Source organism: Moschus berezovskii, chromosome 12 (genome assembly GCF_049115385.1).
Source record: "Moschus berezovskii isolate FMDL1 chromosome 12, NW_MosBer_1.0, whole genome shotgun sequence".
Lineage (NCBI taxonomy): Eukaryota > Metazoa > Chordata > Mammalia > Artiodactyla > Moschidae > Moschus > Moschus berezovskii.
In genome coordinates, this window is record NC_142471.1 from 92,846,187 (window position 1) to 92,865,303 (window position 19,117).

Consider the following 19,117-nt stretch of genomic DNA (forward strand, 5'->3'; position numbering starts at 1 on the left):
GTGATCTTAGTTTTCTGAATGGTATCTGCCCATATAACATGAACTTCTTACAAGCCTTAAATCAGAGTTGAACTAGATCCTTGTCTTTCTGACCACCGACACATAGCTCTTTTAAGTGGGATGATTTGGGAAAGTACCAAAATCTGGTTCTTGGTTTCTGCAGAGACACTGCTCTCAAACTCGCCCTACGGTTTCCCTGCTGGGCTCCATGACTACCCTGACAGATGGGCTTCAGAGGCCGGCCCACGGAGGGGCAGGACCAGCCGGCTGGCTGCTCTGACCGGGGGCAGCAGCCAGTGTGATTGATGAGCCAGTAGCTGACCAGTCTGGTCAACCGAGGCCCAAGCCAAAGGACATGAGCCTGTAGAAAAGATCTGTATTTTTCCAGCGTCTTCAGGTTAAGCAGGCGTGTTTCCAGCTTGTTTCTTCGTGAATGGCAGTGTTGCTGTTTCCCTCTCTGAGCGCGTGATTCAGGTTTGCATTTCCTCGTGAATGGTGGTGTTCCTGTGTTCCTCTCTGACCGCATGATTCAGGTTTGCATTTCTCTTGCCCTTGTTTTTCTCTCTTCCCTCACAGATGTGGGAGGAGGCCATCGCCCTGGGCAAGGAGCTGGCAGAACAGTATGAGAACGAAATGTTTGATTATGAACAGCTCAGCGAATTGCTGGTAGGTCTTCCTTTCCTTCTCTTTGAAAAAAAAAACAAGCAATCTCAACTTGTTCTGAAAGTTTTCCTTCCCTTCTTCTTCTTCTTTTTTTTTTTAATGCAGCCGCCATTTATTTTATATTCATTTCTTTTGCCTCCCTGAGCGACATGCGAGATCTTAGTTCCCCGACCAGGGTTGGAACTCATGCCCTCTGCAGTGGAAGCATGGAAATGTCCTAACTACTGGACCACCAGGGAAGTCCCTCTTTTCCTTTGAACATTGGGATTCTCCTTCATTTGTCCAGGAGGACAGTTCTGATTTCTTTGCTGGTTGATTCTGGCTCAGCAGCATTCCCTACTGAGCTTTCGTCATCAGACACGAAGCTGCCTCTGAAGGGTGTGAACCACCGCTGAGCCCAGGTATCCAGTGCTCTGGATGCTCAGAGGCCTCCAGGAGGCTCCAGGGGCTTCAACTCTAAGCCCATCTCCATGAAGGACTGGTGGAGGGTGGCCCAACCCTTTGTCCTTCCATAGACGCTACCAGTTTCTAATTACCGCTTTCTCTGCTGAATCATCTTTGTATTCAGCAGATCGACTTAACGATGTTGTAGTGTGTATCATGAGTGTGGAACAGAATTCTGCCCTTTTAAATCCTTTTTTAATGTATCCCATTATCTGACCGATACCATGTTTTAAAAATGCTAAAGACCAGACATTGAATCAGAATAAAAGCCATCTCTCTGGCACCTCTTTGGTGATAAAAACACCTGTAAATCACAACCAGTTGCTGAATTTGGCTTTCTGGTCAGATTCGCCTTCTGAATGCCAGGCGATGAATGAAAAGTACTGTCAAAGCTTCGTGGTGAGATTAAATTCCACGCCTGCATCAGCGCCCCCCACCTTCTCCCCCTGCCACCCACTAGAATTGCCAAAGCTGGAAGAATCCAGACACACGAATGCCCAGATACTCCATTCAAACCTGAAATGCATTTCTTCTCTTCTTTTCAGAAAAAGCAGGCTCAGTTTTATGAAAACATCGTCAAGGTGATACGTCCCAAGCCTGACTATTTTGCCGTCGGTTACTACGGACAAGGATTCCCCACCTTCCTTCGGGTAACTCTGGGTTCTGTTTGGATTGGGTCACCATTGCTCCCTGGACAGCCAGCGCCTCCTCTTTCCCAGGAAGGATTTGGTTTGCCTCTCAAGTGTGTCTGTCAGTGAAGTCCCTCAGTCGTGTCCGACTCTTTGCGACCCACGGACTGCAGCCCGCCAGGCTCCTCTGTCCATGGGATTCTCCAGGCAAGGATACTGGAGTGGTTTGTCATTTCCTCTTCCAGGGGATCTTCCTGACCCAGGGATCGAACCCAGGTCTCCTGCACTGCAGGCAGATTCTTTACCAACTGAGCCACCAGGAAAGCGACTCTATTATTTTCATATCTCTGTACTTGGCTCAGGTTGCCAGAGAGGGGCTGATAAGGTTTTTTTGATTGCATATAAGCGTTCCATCTCTCTCTTCCTAAAGAGAACTCTTTGTCAGAGATTTATGTATATTTTAAAAATTATAGTAAGAAATGCATAACATAGGGCTTCCCTGGTGGCTCAGTGGTCAAGAATCTACCTGCCAATTCAGGAGACGCAGATTCGATCCCTGGGTCAGGAAGATCCCCTGGAGAAGGAAATGACAACCCACTCCAGTATTCTTGTCTGGAGAATCCCATGGACAGAGGAGCCTGATGGGCTGCAGTCCATGGGGTCACAAAGAGTCAGACATGACTGAGCAACTCAAGAATAGCAATGCATAACATAGAAGTTACCATCTTCACTCTCGTTAAGCATACAGTTCAGTGGCATTAAGTATATTTACCCTGTTGTACAACCATTCCCACAACCCATCTCCAGATTATTTTCATCTTCCGAAACTGGAACTCTGATCCCAGTAAACAATAATTTCCCCCTCTCTCCTCCCCACCCACCCAGACTTTGCGCTCTGTCTCAGAATTTGCTTGATTCTACAGACCTCATTTAAGTGGCTTCGTGTAGAATGTGTACTTTGTGTTTGGCTCACTTCCCTTAGCACAATGTTTTCAAGGCTGATCCACAAGGTAGTGTGTACCAACACTTCATTCCTTGTTATGGAAGACTAATATCCCATCATGTCAATGCACCACATTTTGTTTATCCATTTGTCCCTGGCGGACTTTGTCTGGGCTAATATGAGTAACGCTGCTATGAACATATGTATCTTTGTTTCTTCTTTCGGCTGTGTGGCTTGTGGGATCTTGGATCCTCGACCAGGATTCGAACCTGGGTCCTTAGCAGTGATAGTACAGAGCCCTAACCCTTGGATCACCAGGGAATTTCTAAGCATGTATATTTTAAATTATATGAGAAACTGGCAATGAATTTCCAGTGCTGGAAACTCGAAATCACACTCCATCCCTGAGACAAGCATGTTCTCTTGGACACGATTGAAGAAATAGTGTGATCATTAGTCAAATCACCAAATAATCTTTAGGCCAGAAATCTTGTAAATAAATGCTGCCTAGCCTACTAATACAATTGTTTGGTGGTGGTGGTTTAGTCACCGAGTTGTATATGACTCTCTGTGACCCCATGGATTGAAGACCCACCCCCCCCACCCCCAGGCGCCTCTGTCCATGGGATTCCCCAGGCAGAAATACTGGAGAGGGTTGCCATTTCCATCTCCTGGGGATCTTTGCAACCCAGGGATGGAAACAGTGTCTCAAATAGGAAGAAAAGAAGAAAAAAGAGAGAAAATAAAATTGTTTAGAGTTTCTCAAAGACTCTTTCTTGGATGCCATTGACCATGTCTGCCTGTCATTTCTTACGATCTTTTTTTTTTTTTTTTTTAATGGCACGTGGTTTTCTGTTTTCCTTGGAGCCTATGCATGATCCTTCTGGTTTTAGGGAAGTAGGTACTGTACCCAGGGCACACCTGTCTGGGACAGGTAGATCTCCCAGATGTCTGGGGCAGGTAGATCTCCCAGATGTCTGGGGCAAGTAGATCTCCCAGATGTCTGGGGCAGGTAGATCTCCCAGATGTCTGGGGCAGGTAGATCTCCAGATGTCTGAGGCAGGTATATCCAGCTGGGAGACTCCCAGCCTCAAAGGTGTGTTTCTTTGGCCCCAGCATTTCCGAACCCCCAGGCATCCCTGAGGGTATAAGACATCCCTTCACACTGGCACCAGCAAAAGGGACTCACTTGCTGAAGACCTGTCGTTCTTTATAGAAATGTCAGCAGGTGACCCTTGCAGGGCTGACCTGCTCCAGGGGGTGACCCGTCGGTTGATCCATACACACAGGGTCCTGATTGGGTGCCTGGGGCATCTGGCCTGTCCCTGCTGCTGCCTGTCAGTCTCTCCCTGACCCCGAAGTCTTGGTCATGCAGCTCTGGCCACGGACACTGAAGAGAATGGTTGATCAGAGACTCAGATTCTGGAAAAAGTTCTCCCTTCTAAAGAATGAATAAAGGATGTTTGGTTATAATGCTGAATTAAGGAGATTTTGACATTAAGTTAAAAGCCAATCTTTAATTAATTAATTTAATTGATGAGGCTTTAATTAAGGTGTATGAATCTGTACATACACCTCTGTGTGTGTGTCTAAGAAAGATCGAGAGGGAGAGACAAGCCCTACATCACGCTGAGCTGAGTGGTGCTGGGTGTGGAGTGTGTGTCACCCTTTGTGGACACTGCTAGGATTTCAGGCCATCACACTCGGTCCCAGCATCCTGACCTGGCGACCCTGTGGGCTGAGCATCTCTCGGTCCCCAAGCCAGCTGATGCCAGGGATTTCCTGGGAGGGCACACGAGACCCACACTCCAGGGACCACACTGGGTCACCTGCCCATCAAAAGGACAATGCAAAGCAGGAATAACTAGCTTAAAGGGCTTGATTAATATTGAACTGACTTTCCCGCCACACCTGGCTGGTTTTGTGGGGCTATAGCAATATATTTATTATATTTCACAGGCTTCCTGTCCAGGGTCGATCTGACAATGACATTGGCAATTCCAAGAAAGGGGGCAGGATATTTGTCTGCTTCAGGTGGTGCTGGGGGTACAGCCTCGGAGGCCTGACTCGCTGGCCCTCCCCTTTGTTTCTTTCAGAACTGATCACATGTGGAGCTTTTTGCATTTATATTAATATTTATGGTTCTTACAAGGAATAAATGTCTTTGACTATACCTACACTGCCCTCCTGTTTTCAGGCTTGAAGGGACCACTTCAGAATGCAAAGTAATTGATGTTTCTAGAAAATGTTATTAGTGTTTCCATCTATAACTCACTAGTGTTTTTCTATTAAAGCCTTTATATACACTTTTATTATTATGTCTTCCTTCGAGTATAAAGCCTAATAAATGCATGACAGTTTTGTAGTAGCCTGTTATACATTAAATCATCCTGAATTTCTGAAATGTTTGCCTTTTTATAGCCTTAAAAGATGCCCATGCTGTGTATTTATATTTCTAATTAAGACTACATATTACTTTGGTTTCTGCTTGAAATTATTTTTTTAGAGAAAAGAGAACATTTTTCTCTTATAATGGGTGCGTTAAGACATACCTAAGCACAAAGTGGGGAAAAAAGCATTCAATTTTTAAATTGTTCCCTCTTTCGTGATTTAAAAGGACTCAGAATAACTTTGGACTAGGGAAGGGGGAAAATGGAGCCTCATAGGAGCTCTGTTTTTTGGTGTTTTTTTTTTTGAAAGTTTATTAGATTTTTATTTTGACTTTGAGCTGAGTCTGCAGGATCCAGCTGTGGGTCTGTCTGTCTTCTCTTCCCTCTCGTCCCCTTCCTCCTCTCCTGCACCCTCTCCCCTTCCTCCCCTCCCCACCCCTTCCCTCCTCCCCTCCCTGCCCCGTCCCTCCTCCCCTCCTCCACACTGGCGTCCATCCAGGGTCAGGGCAGATAACAAGGCTGCCCCTAACTCCTGACCAGCTGGCCTGGAGTCTCTTGCCCAAGAGTCCCTGATGGAAGCAACAACCAAGTCCAGCGAGGACAGCCGACAGGCCCCAGCCTCTGGTTCCTCGGGCCCTGCGGCTTCTGCTCGAGGTCCCTTACTTGTTGCAGTTGGTGATGTTGAGACCGCCCTCAGATGGGGCAAGATGGGTGGGGAAGGGGAGATTCAGGAACGTCCTAAAGCTGAACCTCCTTCATGCTACCCGTTAACACCTTTTTTTGTGACTCAGTTACTGCTCAGAATACCCACGTTGAATCTGTGAAGGTATGGAGACCTGCTGAATCCATGAAGGTATGGAGACCTGTTTTTTCTTGGAACCAGAACTTTCCTTACCGACATACTTACAGAGTGACCGTGTCAGCAGACAGGTCTCAACGAGGCAGCCGAGCGGAGAGGAGGGCTTCCCGATCACCCACCCCAAGGTCACCACCCGAAGCAACCCCTAGGTGGACTCTCCAGAATTTACGGAGGTGACAGATGTGGCCTTGGAGATGGACAAAGCTCAGTCTTTGGGAGGAGAACTCTACATGCTCTGCTCTGTCTTTCATTGATGGAATATTGTCCATAAGACAGCTCCAAACATTCAGTGAGGAGAGTCCAGCCACCACCCGCTGGACTTTTTTTTTTTCCTTTGGCTTTTATGAAGTCAAGGGCATTTACTTCCTGAGGTTGTGACGTAGGAAGTAGACTCGGCCCAACGGCGGGCTCTCCGGGCGGAGGCAGGAACCTTGCCGACCAGCTGGGTGACCCCGACCCGTGACCCCCTTACTGTTCACAGCAGCGGCGAGCCCCAGAGCAAGGCCGGGTGCAGCTGCAGCGCTGTGCTGGGTGCCGCGGGCCCGGGACCGACCAGCTTCGCTGAGCGACCTCGGGGAGGAAGCACATGCACAGTTCACGGAGCGTCCGCTGCTGGGTCAGACCGAGACAAGCCCTCTCACGGCAGGTTCCAGTCAGCAGACTGGAGAGGGTCCTGCCCCTTGTTCCTTATCGTTTGGGATACCTCAGGAGGGTCTTGGGTGCCATTAGAGCCCTCAAACCTGGCAAACTCCTCAGAGCTGCTCCTATGAGAGCCTCTCAGCAGGGGAAGGACCAGGAGCCTTGGGCCTCTCTGCTTTGTCTGGACCCCCGTCCCTTGGGTTCTGCTCATCTCCTGGCAGTGACCTGTAGGAGTCAGCTTGGAAAGTCATGCTCAGGCTCCAAGGCCCCACCTTAATTTCATGCTCTCTTGAATTCTCTCTGGCAAAATGAAAACTGCCTATGGAAGCAGAGACATCACCTTGCCGACAGAGGTCCGTCTAGTCAAAACTGTTTTTTCCAGTGGTCATGTATGGATGTGAGAGTTGGACCATAAAGAAGGCTGAGCGCCAAAGAATCGATGCTTTCAAATTGTGGTGCTGGAGAAGACTCTTGAGAGTCCCTTGGACTGCAAGGTGATCCAACCAGTCCATCCTAAAGGAGATCAGTCCTGGGTGTTCATTGGAAGGACTGATGCTAACGCTGAAACTCCAATACTTTGGCCACCTGATGCCAAGAGCTGACTCACTGGAAAAGCCTCCGATGCTGGGAAAGATTGAAGGCGGGAGGAGGAGGGGGCGACAGAGGATGAGATGGCTGGATGGCATCAGCGACTCGATGGACATGAGTTTGAGCAACTCCGGGAGGTGGTAAAGGACCGGAAGCCTGGCCTGCTGCAGTCCATGGGGTCGCAGAGAGTCAGACAGGCCTGAGGGACTAAGCAACCAGAACCTGGAAACAAAGAGAAGAGGAAGGTGTGGATGCCGATCTCCATTCGCCCTCGCGCCTTTACCCTATCTGACCGTTTCCTGCCAACTCAGATTTGGGCGCTAATTGCTCACTTGATTTGTCGTGATTGTGTCAATTGATTACTGCTGTTAAGGCTGAAATGTGTAACTAGACTTCAATAATGTCGTGTTTAGTGCTTCTTCAACAGGGCCAACTTTCCTGTCTTCTGTTCCTGAGTTCTTGATTAGTAAGACCACTGCAATTACAAGCTGTTCTTCGATTCAGTGACACTTAAAACACTGTCCATCCCATTCTGAAGACCAATGCATTTATATGTGCACTTTTCCTGGCCCTTTCCCTGGGGTGTTGTTTAATGCTTGTCATTGTTTTCAGGGGAAAGTGTTCATTTATCGAGGGAAAGAGTATGAACGTCGAGAGGATTTTGAAGCTCGGCTACTGACTCAGTTTCCAAATGCTGAGAAGATGAAGACCACGTCTCCACCAGGCGACGACATTAAAAACTCTCCCGGCCAATGTATCCTTTCAGACAGCCATGTGGGACAGAAAATGATGGCCAAGACGTTGGTTCGGATGGTTGGGTGTACGTGGGGCTGATGACCTTAACCTTTGACCTTCAGATATTCAGTGCTTCACAGTAAAGCCCAAACTTGATCTGCCTCCTAAATTTCACAGGCCCGTGTCAGAGCAGATTGTAAGGTAATCGACCCATTTCCCTGACCCAACAGGAGGGTGGTAAGAGGCGTACACAGATATCTTCTTCATAACTTCACCAGTCAAAGGATGCATGTCAGCATTTGATGAACTTTTCAGATGCTCTGTTTACTTTGAAAAGCAGGGGAAGCTAATTTTCTTCAGCATCAAAGTAGGGAAGGGAGATGTTAACAAGTGTGGCTGGGAGGGTGGGAAGCTGTTCCTTACCTGGGACTGGGACAAGGAAAGTCAGTGGGAGGAAGGGGTACTCCTGTCTCCTTCTGACCCACCAGGTGAGAGGCCCCCCTTAGACTTCTTCTCCAGGGCACAAGCCCCACCTCACAGCCTGAAATCTGAGTCTGTGTGCCTGCATGGTGGCCTGAATGTTCGGATCCCAGAAGGCAGGCAAAGGGATTCAGACATACGCTCCTGATTGAGAACCGGGTGCCGGGTGAAGAGACCCTTCACCTCTACCGCAGGGCGATTCCAAAATATGGGATTCAGAGGAGGGTTTTCAAACTCACAGGCCAGGTGTCCGAATCTGAGTGAGACTGTATGTGTCTGCATTGAACTGCCCCTAACTTAGCAGCAGTGTAGAAACACATACCCTGGACGTCTCTCTGATGTGAAGAGTTTCTTTTTCTACTTGATCCTTGTTCTGCTGAAAAAAAAGTAACCTCTTTGATGGCCGAATAATGCACAGGATATGCTGTTTTACATCCTGCAGTTTGGCGGGTTGGGTTCTTCTGCAAAATTCACTAGCATTTCTTTAACCTTTCTTCAGCAAACGTGGGAAATAAACCAGGACTTGACTTATTGAGGAACGATCGCTTTCATAAGGCTTAGATTTTTAAGTTTGCAGCATAGTTTTTCCTCAGGGAGAGCCATTAAGTGATAGTGAGCCGTGGACACGCTCCTGTATTTCCCTTTGGTGTGGAATGCCTGCCTGTGTTTCAGAGCAGGCAAATGAGTAAGCCTCCCAGCCTGCCTCTGGGGTGTGTGTGAAACCCGCCTCCTCCCCACGGGAGAAAGGCAAACTGTCCATTCGTGTCTGCCACCCTTGGTGTTGCAGAATCTGCCTTTCGTAGATCTGCAGTTAAAATATACAAAACCTTTAAATTATAATCAAGATATATTGTTAGAAGTTTAATAAACAGTAAATTATTTAATGCATTGGTTACTGACGCATGAATTAAAACTTTCAGATAACAAGCACAAGAGTGAAGAACAAAGGTTTTTTAGTTTTCCTCTCCTTTTCTCGGTTTTTGCCCGTTTCACTCTTACTCAGCATCTCTTCTCCCCTGAATGTTGGCAGGGACAGAGATGAGGCAAAGAATCCAAGGTAATTTTTCCACCTGCCAAGGTCTCTCCTGTGAGGCTGGTGGGGAGCAACAGCCCAGCTACCACTCTCGATCAAGGTTGGAGGTGTTTAAGGGATGCAGTGACATGTAGGGAGACCAGATCCCAGGGCTAAAAGCAAATTGGCTGCTTCTCCAGTGCAATAGCTAATGATTTCTCTGTCTCTGCACAGTTTCTACAGAGTCAACGAGGTCCAGCGATTTGAATATTCTCGTCCGATCCGCAAGGGAGAGAAAAACCCAGACAACGAATTTGCGGTAAAAAAGCAAACACAGCCTCCCTCCCCGCAACCTCATGCCACCATTCACAAAGCTGCCCGTCAAAAAAAAAGTGTGTCCTCAGAGATCCCACAGTGCAGGGTTTGATGCCTGTGTGTGGTATGCACAGAGATCCTGACATACGACCCCTCCAAATTCAGTGCAATTATGACCATTACACAGACGCTGTCACCAAGGTCCCTGTGATGCTGTAAGAAGGTGACTGGTGCTTTGAGAGTCCTCCTGTGCTCAGAGCACACTCGCCTCCCTCCAGCGTGTACCTGAGCCTCCCTTTGGACTCTAAGTCCTGGAGCAGGTTTTGCTGTCTCTGCTATAAAGAAGTTCACTGAGGCGCAGTGCTAACATGGCTTTCTGCTCTTCGTGCATGCAGCCTCAAGGAGGGTTGTGCTCACTCTGCAGTGCCCAGCCTGAACTTCACTCCAGCACCACATGCCAGAGCAAGGTGCCCCCAGGCAGCTGAGCAAAGGCCTGGGTCGTTCTCATGGGGCGGGCTGTCCTGAGCCTTGAGGGATGTTTAACAGCATCCTCAGCATTCCTCCCACAGGATGCCAGGTACAATCTCCCAGGTGTAACAGTCAGTCACAAATGTTTCCACACGTTGCTAAACATCTGTGCCTTGTTAAAAACACTGCATTAGAGACCTGGAAATATTAACACAGGTTCCTGCAGCCTTTTAAAAAAGATATATAGGCACAGGGACTGCCCTGGAAGTCCAGGGGTTAAAACTCTGGACCCCCAATGCAGGAGACACGGGGTTCCATCCCTGATCAGGGAACTAAGATCCTGCCTGCTGCCCAGTGCAGCCTTAAAAACAAACAAACCAAAAATAAATAAACACAAATAAAATATATGCACAACCAGTTTCATGGATTCCATTTGAAAAGGCATGAAATCAAACATTGTTTGCTTGTTTTAAATGTTATTATTTCTCTCCTCCTGCCTGAAAAACTTCCTCTGGAAACCCCTAGATTGACCCACATTTCAAGGGAGCCTTAGCTTTGTGGATCCCTGGCAGGCACCTTGCCTGCAGGTATCTGGGGTGCAGGGGGGCAAAGCTGAACTAGTGCCTGCTGACTCAAAGGGCAGCTCAGAGCGCAGTCAGGAAAGCTTCCACCACGTTCCCTGTTTCCTGTGATCTTTCCATCCTCGGGGCCACACCTGTGGGCCTCCAGCCACAGCTCCTGAAAGGCCCTAGCCTAGCTTCCTCTGTGTGTCAACCAGGAGCTCGGGGTTGGGAAATTCTAAGGCAGCCCCCCGTGTCAACACTGGTTGTTTCAAACCCAGTCAGTCCGCTCTTTCTTGGTTGCTGTGGCTTCCTGATCCTGTTTGGTGACGGGTTTCGCTGTGGTATCATCTGTGATGGGGGAGAGGGACAGGTCTGCTCCCATTCCCCCAGGCCAGGGCTGGGCTTCACAGAAATCTCTGCTCTGATCGTCTCAGCAGTAACTCCGTCCATGATGTAGCATCCTCCAGGCAGAATGTACGGGCCCTCCTTGAATTTCCCTCACGCCTCTCACATCTCACAGCCATGTAGGTTTTTCATACCGTGAAGGAAGAGACACAAGGAGGTCAGGCAAATTGCCGACGAGCGTGCAGCCGTTGGGACAGAGCTAAGAATAACCACGGCTCCTGACGCTGGAGCTGCACTACGCCTCAGAGCCGGGCTTTTTCTAAATGGCCCTGAAATCCCGTAATGGCCCCATTAGGTCCTCTCACACGCAGATGAGGCTTTCAGAAGCCACGGGGTTTAGTCCTTCATGGGCCTGACAAAGCTCCCGGCTTCCAGATAAGCATGGGGGTTTGGTGGCCACGGGAAGCCAGGCTGGGACCCGAGGCGGGGAGTCTACGCCCTGCCAGGCCATCCAGGGAGCTCAGAGCAGCTCAGCACCTCCAAACCTGGCCAGGGGGTGATGTTCTGGAACTCAGGGCCAGAGAAGAGGAGGAGGAAGGCTGAGAGGAGTCACTGTGGAGCCTGAAGGCTCCTAGGAGGGTGCTGACTTCAGGCGTTGGGGAGGAGAATACTGAGCTGTGGCTGCAGGCAGCTCCGAATGTGCCGACTGCTGTCTCCAGATGGGCGCCTGACCGCCAGCCCCTGGGGCAACAGGAGCCTGTGTCCCTGGGCCCCCCGCCAGGGCCTACCCCTTCCCTTCCTCTGCAGTCTGAGGTTTGGGGAGAATGCTTTCCAAGTTCCAGCCCAGTTTTCTGGACATGCTGCCATTCCATTATACCATCTCAGTGTATCTGGACCACCATGGACAGACTCAGTGATTCTCTGTTATGGGGAGGTTTTGACGGCAAAGGCCACCACCAGCTCGACATCCTGCAGCAGGGGGCGGGATGGAAGGGTCACTGTTTACTGTTCATGGAGTTCAGGGCATCCACGGGCAGAGGTGGAATTAAGCACATCAACTCATATACAACTTCCCTCAATCTGAGATGCACCATTTCAGGAAGTGTGTGCAAGTTTGTGTGTGTGTGTGTGCTCCATTGTAGCCAACTCTTTGTGATTTCATGGACTGTAACCCTCCAGGCTCCTCTGTCCATGGGATTTTCCTGGCAAGAATGCTGGAATGGGCTGTCATGTCCTACTCTAGGGGATCTTTCTGACCCAGGCATCAAACCTGCGTCTCCTGCATTGGCAGGGAGTCTTTACCACTGTGTCACCTAGGAAACTTCTTTAGGAAGAATACAGATTATTAAATGGTATTTTCACTGAAAATACACATATGCACATTTATGAATGCTTAGTCAGTACCCTTAAACAATAGATAGTAAATGTGTAGGTTGTTGTATCTGGGTGGTTGGTGGTGGTTGTTTGGTCGCTAAGTCATGTCCAACTGTTGCAACCCCATGGACTGTACCCGCCAGGCCTCTCTGCCTGGGATTTACCAGGCAGGAATACTGGAGTGGGTTACCATTTCCTTCTCCATCATCTCTGGGTACTGGGTGATTTTTCTGCCTTCTATTTCCATATCTTTATTTTCTGATGTAAATATATGTTATACAAAAAAAAAAATCATTAAAATGCTGACTGATTTTATTAGAATGTGAAAGGTCACCTTTACGAAGCCCAATCTTCCTCAATAGATTTGCATCCTCAGTTTCTTTTGAACACTAAGTAAGGCTAACGTTAAACTCATCAGAGCCTTTCCACAAATCTGCTCACTCAGAGGGAACCTCCCCTGTTTGGATGCAGATAATTCTCCCTGACTCTTCTGTTGTATTTTTCTTTTCCAAATACCAGGGAAGTGGACGCCATTGGCCAGGGAATAGGGGACCATGTGTCGTGTGTGATGGTCTGGCTTCAGCAGAGCATGAGGTGTTCCCTGGGTGGCTGGTGATCTTGTCTTCCAGAGCCTCGCAGATCCCCCTGAGGGCAAAAGCTGTCAGCCTCTTGCAGCATCCTTCTTCTAACGGCCTTGGGTCTGTGTTCTCTCTGCAGAACATGTGGATCGAGAGGACCATATATACCACCGCGTATAAACTGCCTGGCATTCTGAGGTGGTTTGAGGTCAAGTCTGTTTTCATGGTAAGCACACCCTGCAGAAGGACTGCCCGTCACCCCTCTGCTATGGTCTGACCCAGCCTCTTCCTGGGCGTTCACCTGGTCACCGTGGCCAGCACACACCCTGCAGACCCCACATCAGGCTTAACAACCCAGAATCTCTCTCCCTGCCCACAAATACCACAGTGGACATGCTGTAATCACAGCCAGCTCTAATGTAGAAGAAAACCAAAGAATTAAGGTTTCATCTCTTCTTACAAAATATTTAAACACAGCCCCTCCCTGTGCTGTTTTGACAGTTCTTTCTGCTCACAAAATGAGAAGTTTAAGACAAATTCCAATTCACATACCCTTTTTAAGATCTTTCTTCCTGATGGTTTTATTGTCATTTACATGACAAACAACTTGATTAATAGTACTTGCTCATTTCAAATAAAAATAGCTTGAGAATATACACACACCCGCCCACCGCCCACACTTTTTAAAGAAAGGATGACTCGCATCTCATCAGCTCAGCCTTACTATTGGACAGTTTTAATGACAGGAGCCAGAGTTGGGCCACAGACTCTTGTTGACTGTAGGGCAGCAGCAGTGTGCTAACAGCGGTCAATATAAAAAGATCCGATTAGAACATGTACGCTTTGCCCTGTGTCTCAATGCCTTGGGTATTTACCTGGCAGGATCTTACCCAGAGCGGTGGTTCTCACCGTTCAGTTTACCATGAGGCCCTTGGATGCTCCTGATTCATCCTACGACGTTATGGCTGCACCCTCTCTTCCCAGCCTTGTTTCCACTCTTTGACCTTCGTCCTCGCCAGCTGAGCTCTGGGTCTCTGGCTGAGTGTGCCTTTGGTCAGCCACTTCCCCTTCCCCGAACCCCAGCGCCCTCTCCTCCTGCTCTGAAGCCTGCCCCGACGGCTCTGTGCCCCCATAGCCGCCTGGCGGGCCCTGAGCTGGGGAAGGCTCTGGAGATGCGTGGCAGGTGGCAGAAATGCAAGCCTTCTCTGGCACCGTTTGGAGCTGGTGATGTGCGTGCGTGGGAGACGGACCAGGAGGCCCTTCCATAAACAGGCACAATCCTATCTTCCTAATGAGCCTCTGCCCGTAAGCCGTTTGTAATCGGGGATTCCACGAGCCAGCCAGGGTGTGCGAGGAAGGCGCTTAACAGCTCGAGGTGGAGAGGGGCAATCCCTGATTTTTAGGATGTGGTTCTGCTGTGGGCTGTGTTGGCCCTTTTTTTTAGTGAACTAAGAGGGCTGGAAGCTGAATAATCCCCAGGTGGCATGACTGAAAGAATCCCGCTGTCAATACCACGGGCCCCTCTTGCCGAGTGTCTGCCTCCCAGGACCGAGCAGCATGGGATACAGTGTGGGCAGCAGCTGGCCCTCTGGGTTTGATGAATCTAGGACACCGTTCTTTATTGAGGCCAGCGGGGTCTGTGACAGGGAGTCAGCAGCAGTCAGGAGGGAATTCTGCCCTGGGGAGTGCATGTGGCTGTGTTATGTGCATGGGAGGGTGTGTTCCAGGGTGCAGCCGGGCCAGGTGTTGGGCTATGACACCAGTCCCGGGATCCGTGTTGTCTGGGGTGCGCGTGGGACCAGGGCACCCTCACCGGCCAGCATAGGATTGGCCTCCTCTCTGAATGTTACTGCCCCTCCATCAGGTCACGGGCAGGCTCCTTGACAAGCAGGGGCTTCCTGTCCAGCAGCTGATGGTGTTGTTCTGGGAGCTGGCCGTGAGCAGAACTATGTGTTCTCTGAGCGTCTCTGCACCTCCATCTCTCGCTCTGCCTCTCAGACGGCCCCCAGGGCCTGGAGCAAGAAGAAAACAGGCTGCTGAGTTTACCTTTGCTAAAGACACCCTCGGGTCCCTGGCACAGCGCACTGGCCTTGGGGAGGGCACGGACCAGGTTATCTTGCATTGAGGTCACACCTGGACGTGGATCGGGGGCCCAGCCTCGGGTCCGTTGGAGGGAGACGGGCGTGAAGGTGTTACTGTTTTAAACCCAGTCGCATTTTCCTGGCAGTTAGGGCTGAGCCAGAGAGGAGCGTGAGGCTGGGCCTCATGGAGCCCCATGGGGCCCCCAGAGAAAGAAGGACGTGGGCAGAGGTGGGCCCAAGGTGGACCGCCCTGCCTCCCGCCCTGAAGGTCCTGCTGACTGGCGTCAGGTTTGCAAGGGAGGCCTGTGAGGTCCAACTGAAGCAGTGCCCTTGGGGCCGGGGGAGCTCTTTGTTCCCTCTAGGGCATGTGATCGCAGGGGGAGACCGTGGCGGGACCTCTCTACCCCTCCCACATCTCTGACCAAGCAGGTCCAGGGGGGCTTGCAGAGCGCCCAGACCTGCCTCAGGGACAGAACAGACTCCTTAAAACAAGCAGCAAACAAGACCATGGCTAAAAGCCCTCATCTGTGAAGCAGCTGTATTCAAGCACCACTCAGGGCTGTGTTTTCCTGGGATGACCATACATGCACACACGTGTATACAGATGAGCATGTGCACACACGCGCCCCGGGTCAAGGTGGCCTTGCATTGTGCCTTTGGACTCTGCACGTGGGGACTGGGTCAGTGGAAACGTGTCAAGACGCTCACATGCCCGGCTCCTCTTGTTGGGTGATGAGAGACCTTGCCCCGAAGATCCACTGGAAGGAAATGTGCACAGGGAGTAGGAAGGTACACGCGTGTACCGGGCCACAGTCGGGATGCCTGTCCTCTGGCGAGGAGCCGGGGGGCATGGGCAAAGGCCCCCGCAGAGCAGGGCGGGGTGGGGTGGGGCGTGGCCGCCAGACTGAGTCATCCCCATCCTCCCGCTTCCGCAGGTGGAGATCAGCCCCCTGGAGAACGCCATCGAGACCATGCAGCTGACCAACGACAAGATCAACAGCATGGTGCAGCAGCACCTGGACGACCCCAGCCTCCCCATCAACCCGCTCTCCATGCTGCTGAACGGCATCGTGGACCCCGCCGTCATGGGAGGCTTTGCCAATTACGAGAAGGCACGTGACATGCCCACTTCCTCGCTGCAGCCCCGCCCCCGGGGACAGGCTAGCTCCAAACCCCGCCTCCAAGCCCGGAGACCTCGGTGGGCTGCTGAGTGAGCTCAGTGGTGGCCAAACCAGACCCACTCCCCCAGCGCAGCCTCTGCTCGCTGTCAGCAGCGGCCTCGCTGAGCTCTGTGGAGTGAACAGGGCCTCCGCAGTGAGTGAACAGAGTCCTTCAGCTGTATTGACCTTCCCGGATGTTTTGGTATAGAGGGCCCCACCCTGGAGGCCGTGAGCCTGGTGACGACAGGGCTGTGGTCCTGTGTTCCACACGGCTCTCTCCCGGGCCTGGGGAGCTCCAGATGTGCCAAACTGCCAGTGGCCAGGGCGTTGGTGGGCTCAGCCACTCTCTCTGTCCCCACCAGGCCTTCTTCACTGAGCGGTACCTGCAGGAGCACCCCGAGGCCCACGAAAAGATCGAGAAGCTCAAGGACCTGATTGCTTGGCAGGTAAACGTCTCGTGGCAGCTGTAGGGTCGGGGTGGGGAAAGCTGAGCCTGGGACCAGATCCCTTTGGGCCTCCTTAGCACACCTGCGAGCTGCACAGAGCACACATGACCATGTTTGTACCAGATGAACCCACCCACTGCTGCTGCGATTAACTGGACTCCTGGCCATTGTCATGAATATGAACACCTAGAACGTTCGCTTTTGCAAATGAGCCGGGTCTGTTTGCTCCCCTCGGTCAGTGTATTGCCCATTGGAAAATCTTTGGTAGCAACAGAGCAGAATGTTGGGGCCGAGGTCAGTGATGACTCCCAGAGGTCATGGCCCCAGCCTGTCTCAAGTGGGTGCTATGGCAGCTGAGTGTGGGGAACTGCCAAGTGCCCACACTCCTGTCCCCTCTGCTGGTAGTCAGGGTTGGGGGGAGCATCCCAGATGTAATTCTGCATATTCTTGGGCTTTTCTGCTTGTGCTCCTGAGGGCTCTCAGTACTTCCTTCAAGGGATGTGGTCTGGAAAGGCTGGGAGTCTCTGCAGGGTGTCCTGGGCTCTGTGGGACGTTCCTGGCTCCTGTGTCTGGGCTTCTGGAGTCTGTGCGCCTGGGGTAGTGGGAATGTCCAGACCCAGCTCCTGTGGGAGCTCTGCCCACCTGCTCTGGACTTTTTGGGCAGTTAACTCCTTTCAGTTCAGTTCAGTTCAGTGGCTCAGTCCTGCCCGACCCTTTGCAACCCCATGGACTGCAGCACGCCAGGCCTCCCTGTCCATCACCAACTCCCGTAGCTTACTCAAACTCACGTCAATCGAGTTGGTGATGCTATCCAACCATCTCACCCTCTGTCATCCCCTTCTCCTCCCACCTTCAATCTTGGCCAGCATGAGCTGGCTTCTTTAGGCTTCCTTTTCTCCCGTGGGAGGCAAGGAGGCGCTGCTGATCTGTGACTCGCATGCCAGGCTGAGGGGCAGAGAGCTGGGGGAGGCAGAGATCAGGGTCACCCTGTGCCTGGGCGGCACCCCTCCCCAGCCTGGGAGTCCCGGCGCTCCCTCCTGATGAGTGCTCTGTGGGCCCCAGCTCCTGGCCTCCCTGGAGCCTTCCTGTCCTGGCTTGTCCACCATCAGCGTGTGGGTTACGGGACCTGTTAGGCAGAGAGGGCCTGGGTTTTGGTTTCACGCCAAGTTACAAGTACTTATTTTATATCTATATAATGTATGTATGTGTATTGTTGTGATAAAATGCATGTAACATACAACTCACCACCTTAGTCATTTCTAAGCACACAGTTCAGCGCCGTCAAGTCCATTCACACTGTTGTGCAACCATTACCACCATCATCTCCAGAACTTTCTCGTCCTGCAGAACTACTCAGCACCCAATAAACAATAATTCCCCATGCTCCCCACCCCTAGAAACCACCACCCTGCTTTCCGTCTCTATGCGTTTGATTATTCTGTGTGTGCCTGCTAAGTCACTCCAGTTGTGTTTGACCCTTTGCGACCGTGGACTGCAGCCCGTCAGGCTCCTCTGTCCATGGGATTCTTCAGGCAAGAATACTGGAGTGGGTAGCCATTGCCTCCTCCAGGGGATCGTCCCAACCAGGGATCAAATTCTCAACTCTTCTTTTGATTAGGGACTTCATATAAGTAGAATCAAATATTGTTTGTCCTTTTGTGACTGGCTTGTTCCACTTGGCATAGGTCTTCCAGGTCCATCCATGTTGTACTGTGTCAGAATCTCGTTCCTTTTTAAGGCTGAATAATATTCCACTGTCTGTACAGAGCACATGCTCCTTACTTGTTCATTCACTGATGTGCGCTTGGGTTGCTTCCATCTTTTGCTGTTGTGAACAGTGCTTTTACGAACACAGGTTTACAAAAAGCTGCTGTGTTTCCTGCTTTCACTTCCTTTGGGTGTGTACCCGGAAGTGGGGTTGTGGGATCATGTGACAAGTCTGTTTTTTATTTTTCCAGGAAGCACCATATTGTTTTCCGCAGCAGCTGCACTCTTTTCTATTCCCACCACCAGCCAGGCACCATGGTTCCAATTTCCCCCCATCCTCATCAGGATTTATTTTCTGGTTTTCGTTTTGTTAGTTTTATAACAACCATCCTAATGGGTGTGACTTAGGCATTTGATACCAGTTTGGCCTTGGAATTCTTCTCTGGTAAGACACCTTGGGAGCTGAATTTAAGGGAACTTTTTACACGATGGTTTCTTTGGACAGGATATAAGCTTCGTGTAGGCAGTCTCCGTCTCTAACTAAGAAAAAGAGGGAGAAGATTTACAGGTCTGAATGATCCCATTTTAGATGCGGTGGGAACCAAAAGGTACAAAATTCAAAACTCTACCGAAGGCTGTAAAACCATTGCTACACAAAAACTAGTTTGGTCTGCAAAAAGTTATATTGATTTTTTTTT

General features: G+C 50.6%; 1 protein-coding gene across 2 annotated transcripts in view; it reads left to right on the plus strand.

The window, feature by feature from the left end:
• DOCK1 (dedicator of cytokinesis 1) overlaps positions 1-19,117 on the plus strand; it is a 570,880-nt gene that overhangs the window by 523,790 nt on the left and 27,973 nt on the right. For both annotated transcript variants that reach the window (XM_055424405.2, XM_055424406.2), the window contains exons 39-46: positions 577-666; positions 1,653-1,757; positions 7,768-7,909; positions 8,013-8,091; positions 9,617-9,701; positions 13,165-13,251; positions 16,042-16,218; positions 16,629-16,712. In XM_055424405.2, the coding sequence (XP_055280380.1) occupies positions 577-666; positions 1,653-1,757; positions 7,768-7,909; positions 8,013-8,091; positions 9,617-9,701; positions 13,165-13,251; positions 16,042-16,218; positions 16,629-16,712 (849 nt within the window). The remainder of the gene's footprint in view (positions 1-576; positions 667-1,652; positions 1,758-7,767; positions 7,910-8,012; positions 8,092-9,616; positions 9,702-13,164; positions 13,252-16,041; positions 16,219-16,628; positions 16,713-19,117) is intronic.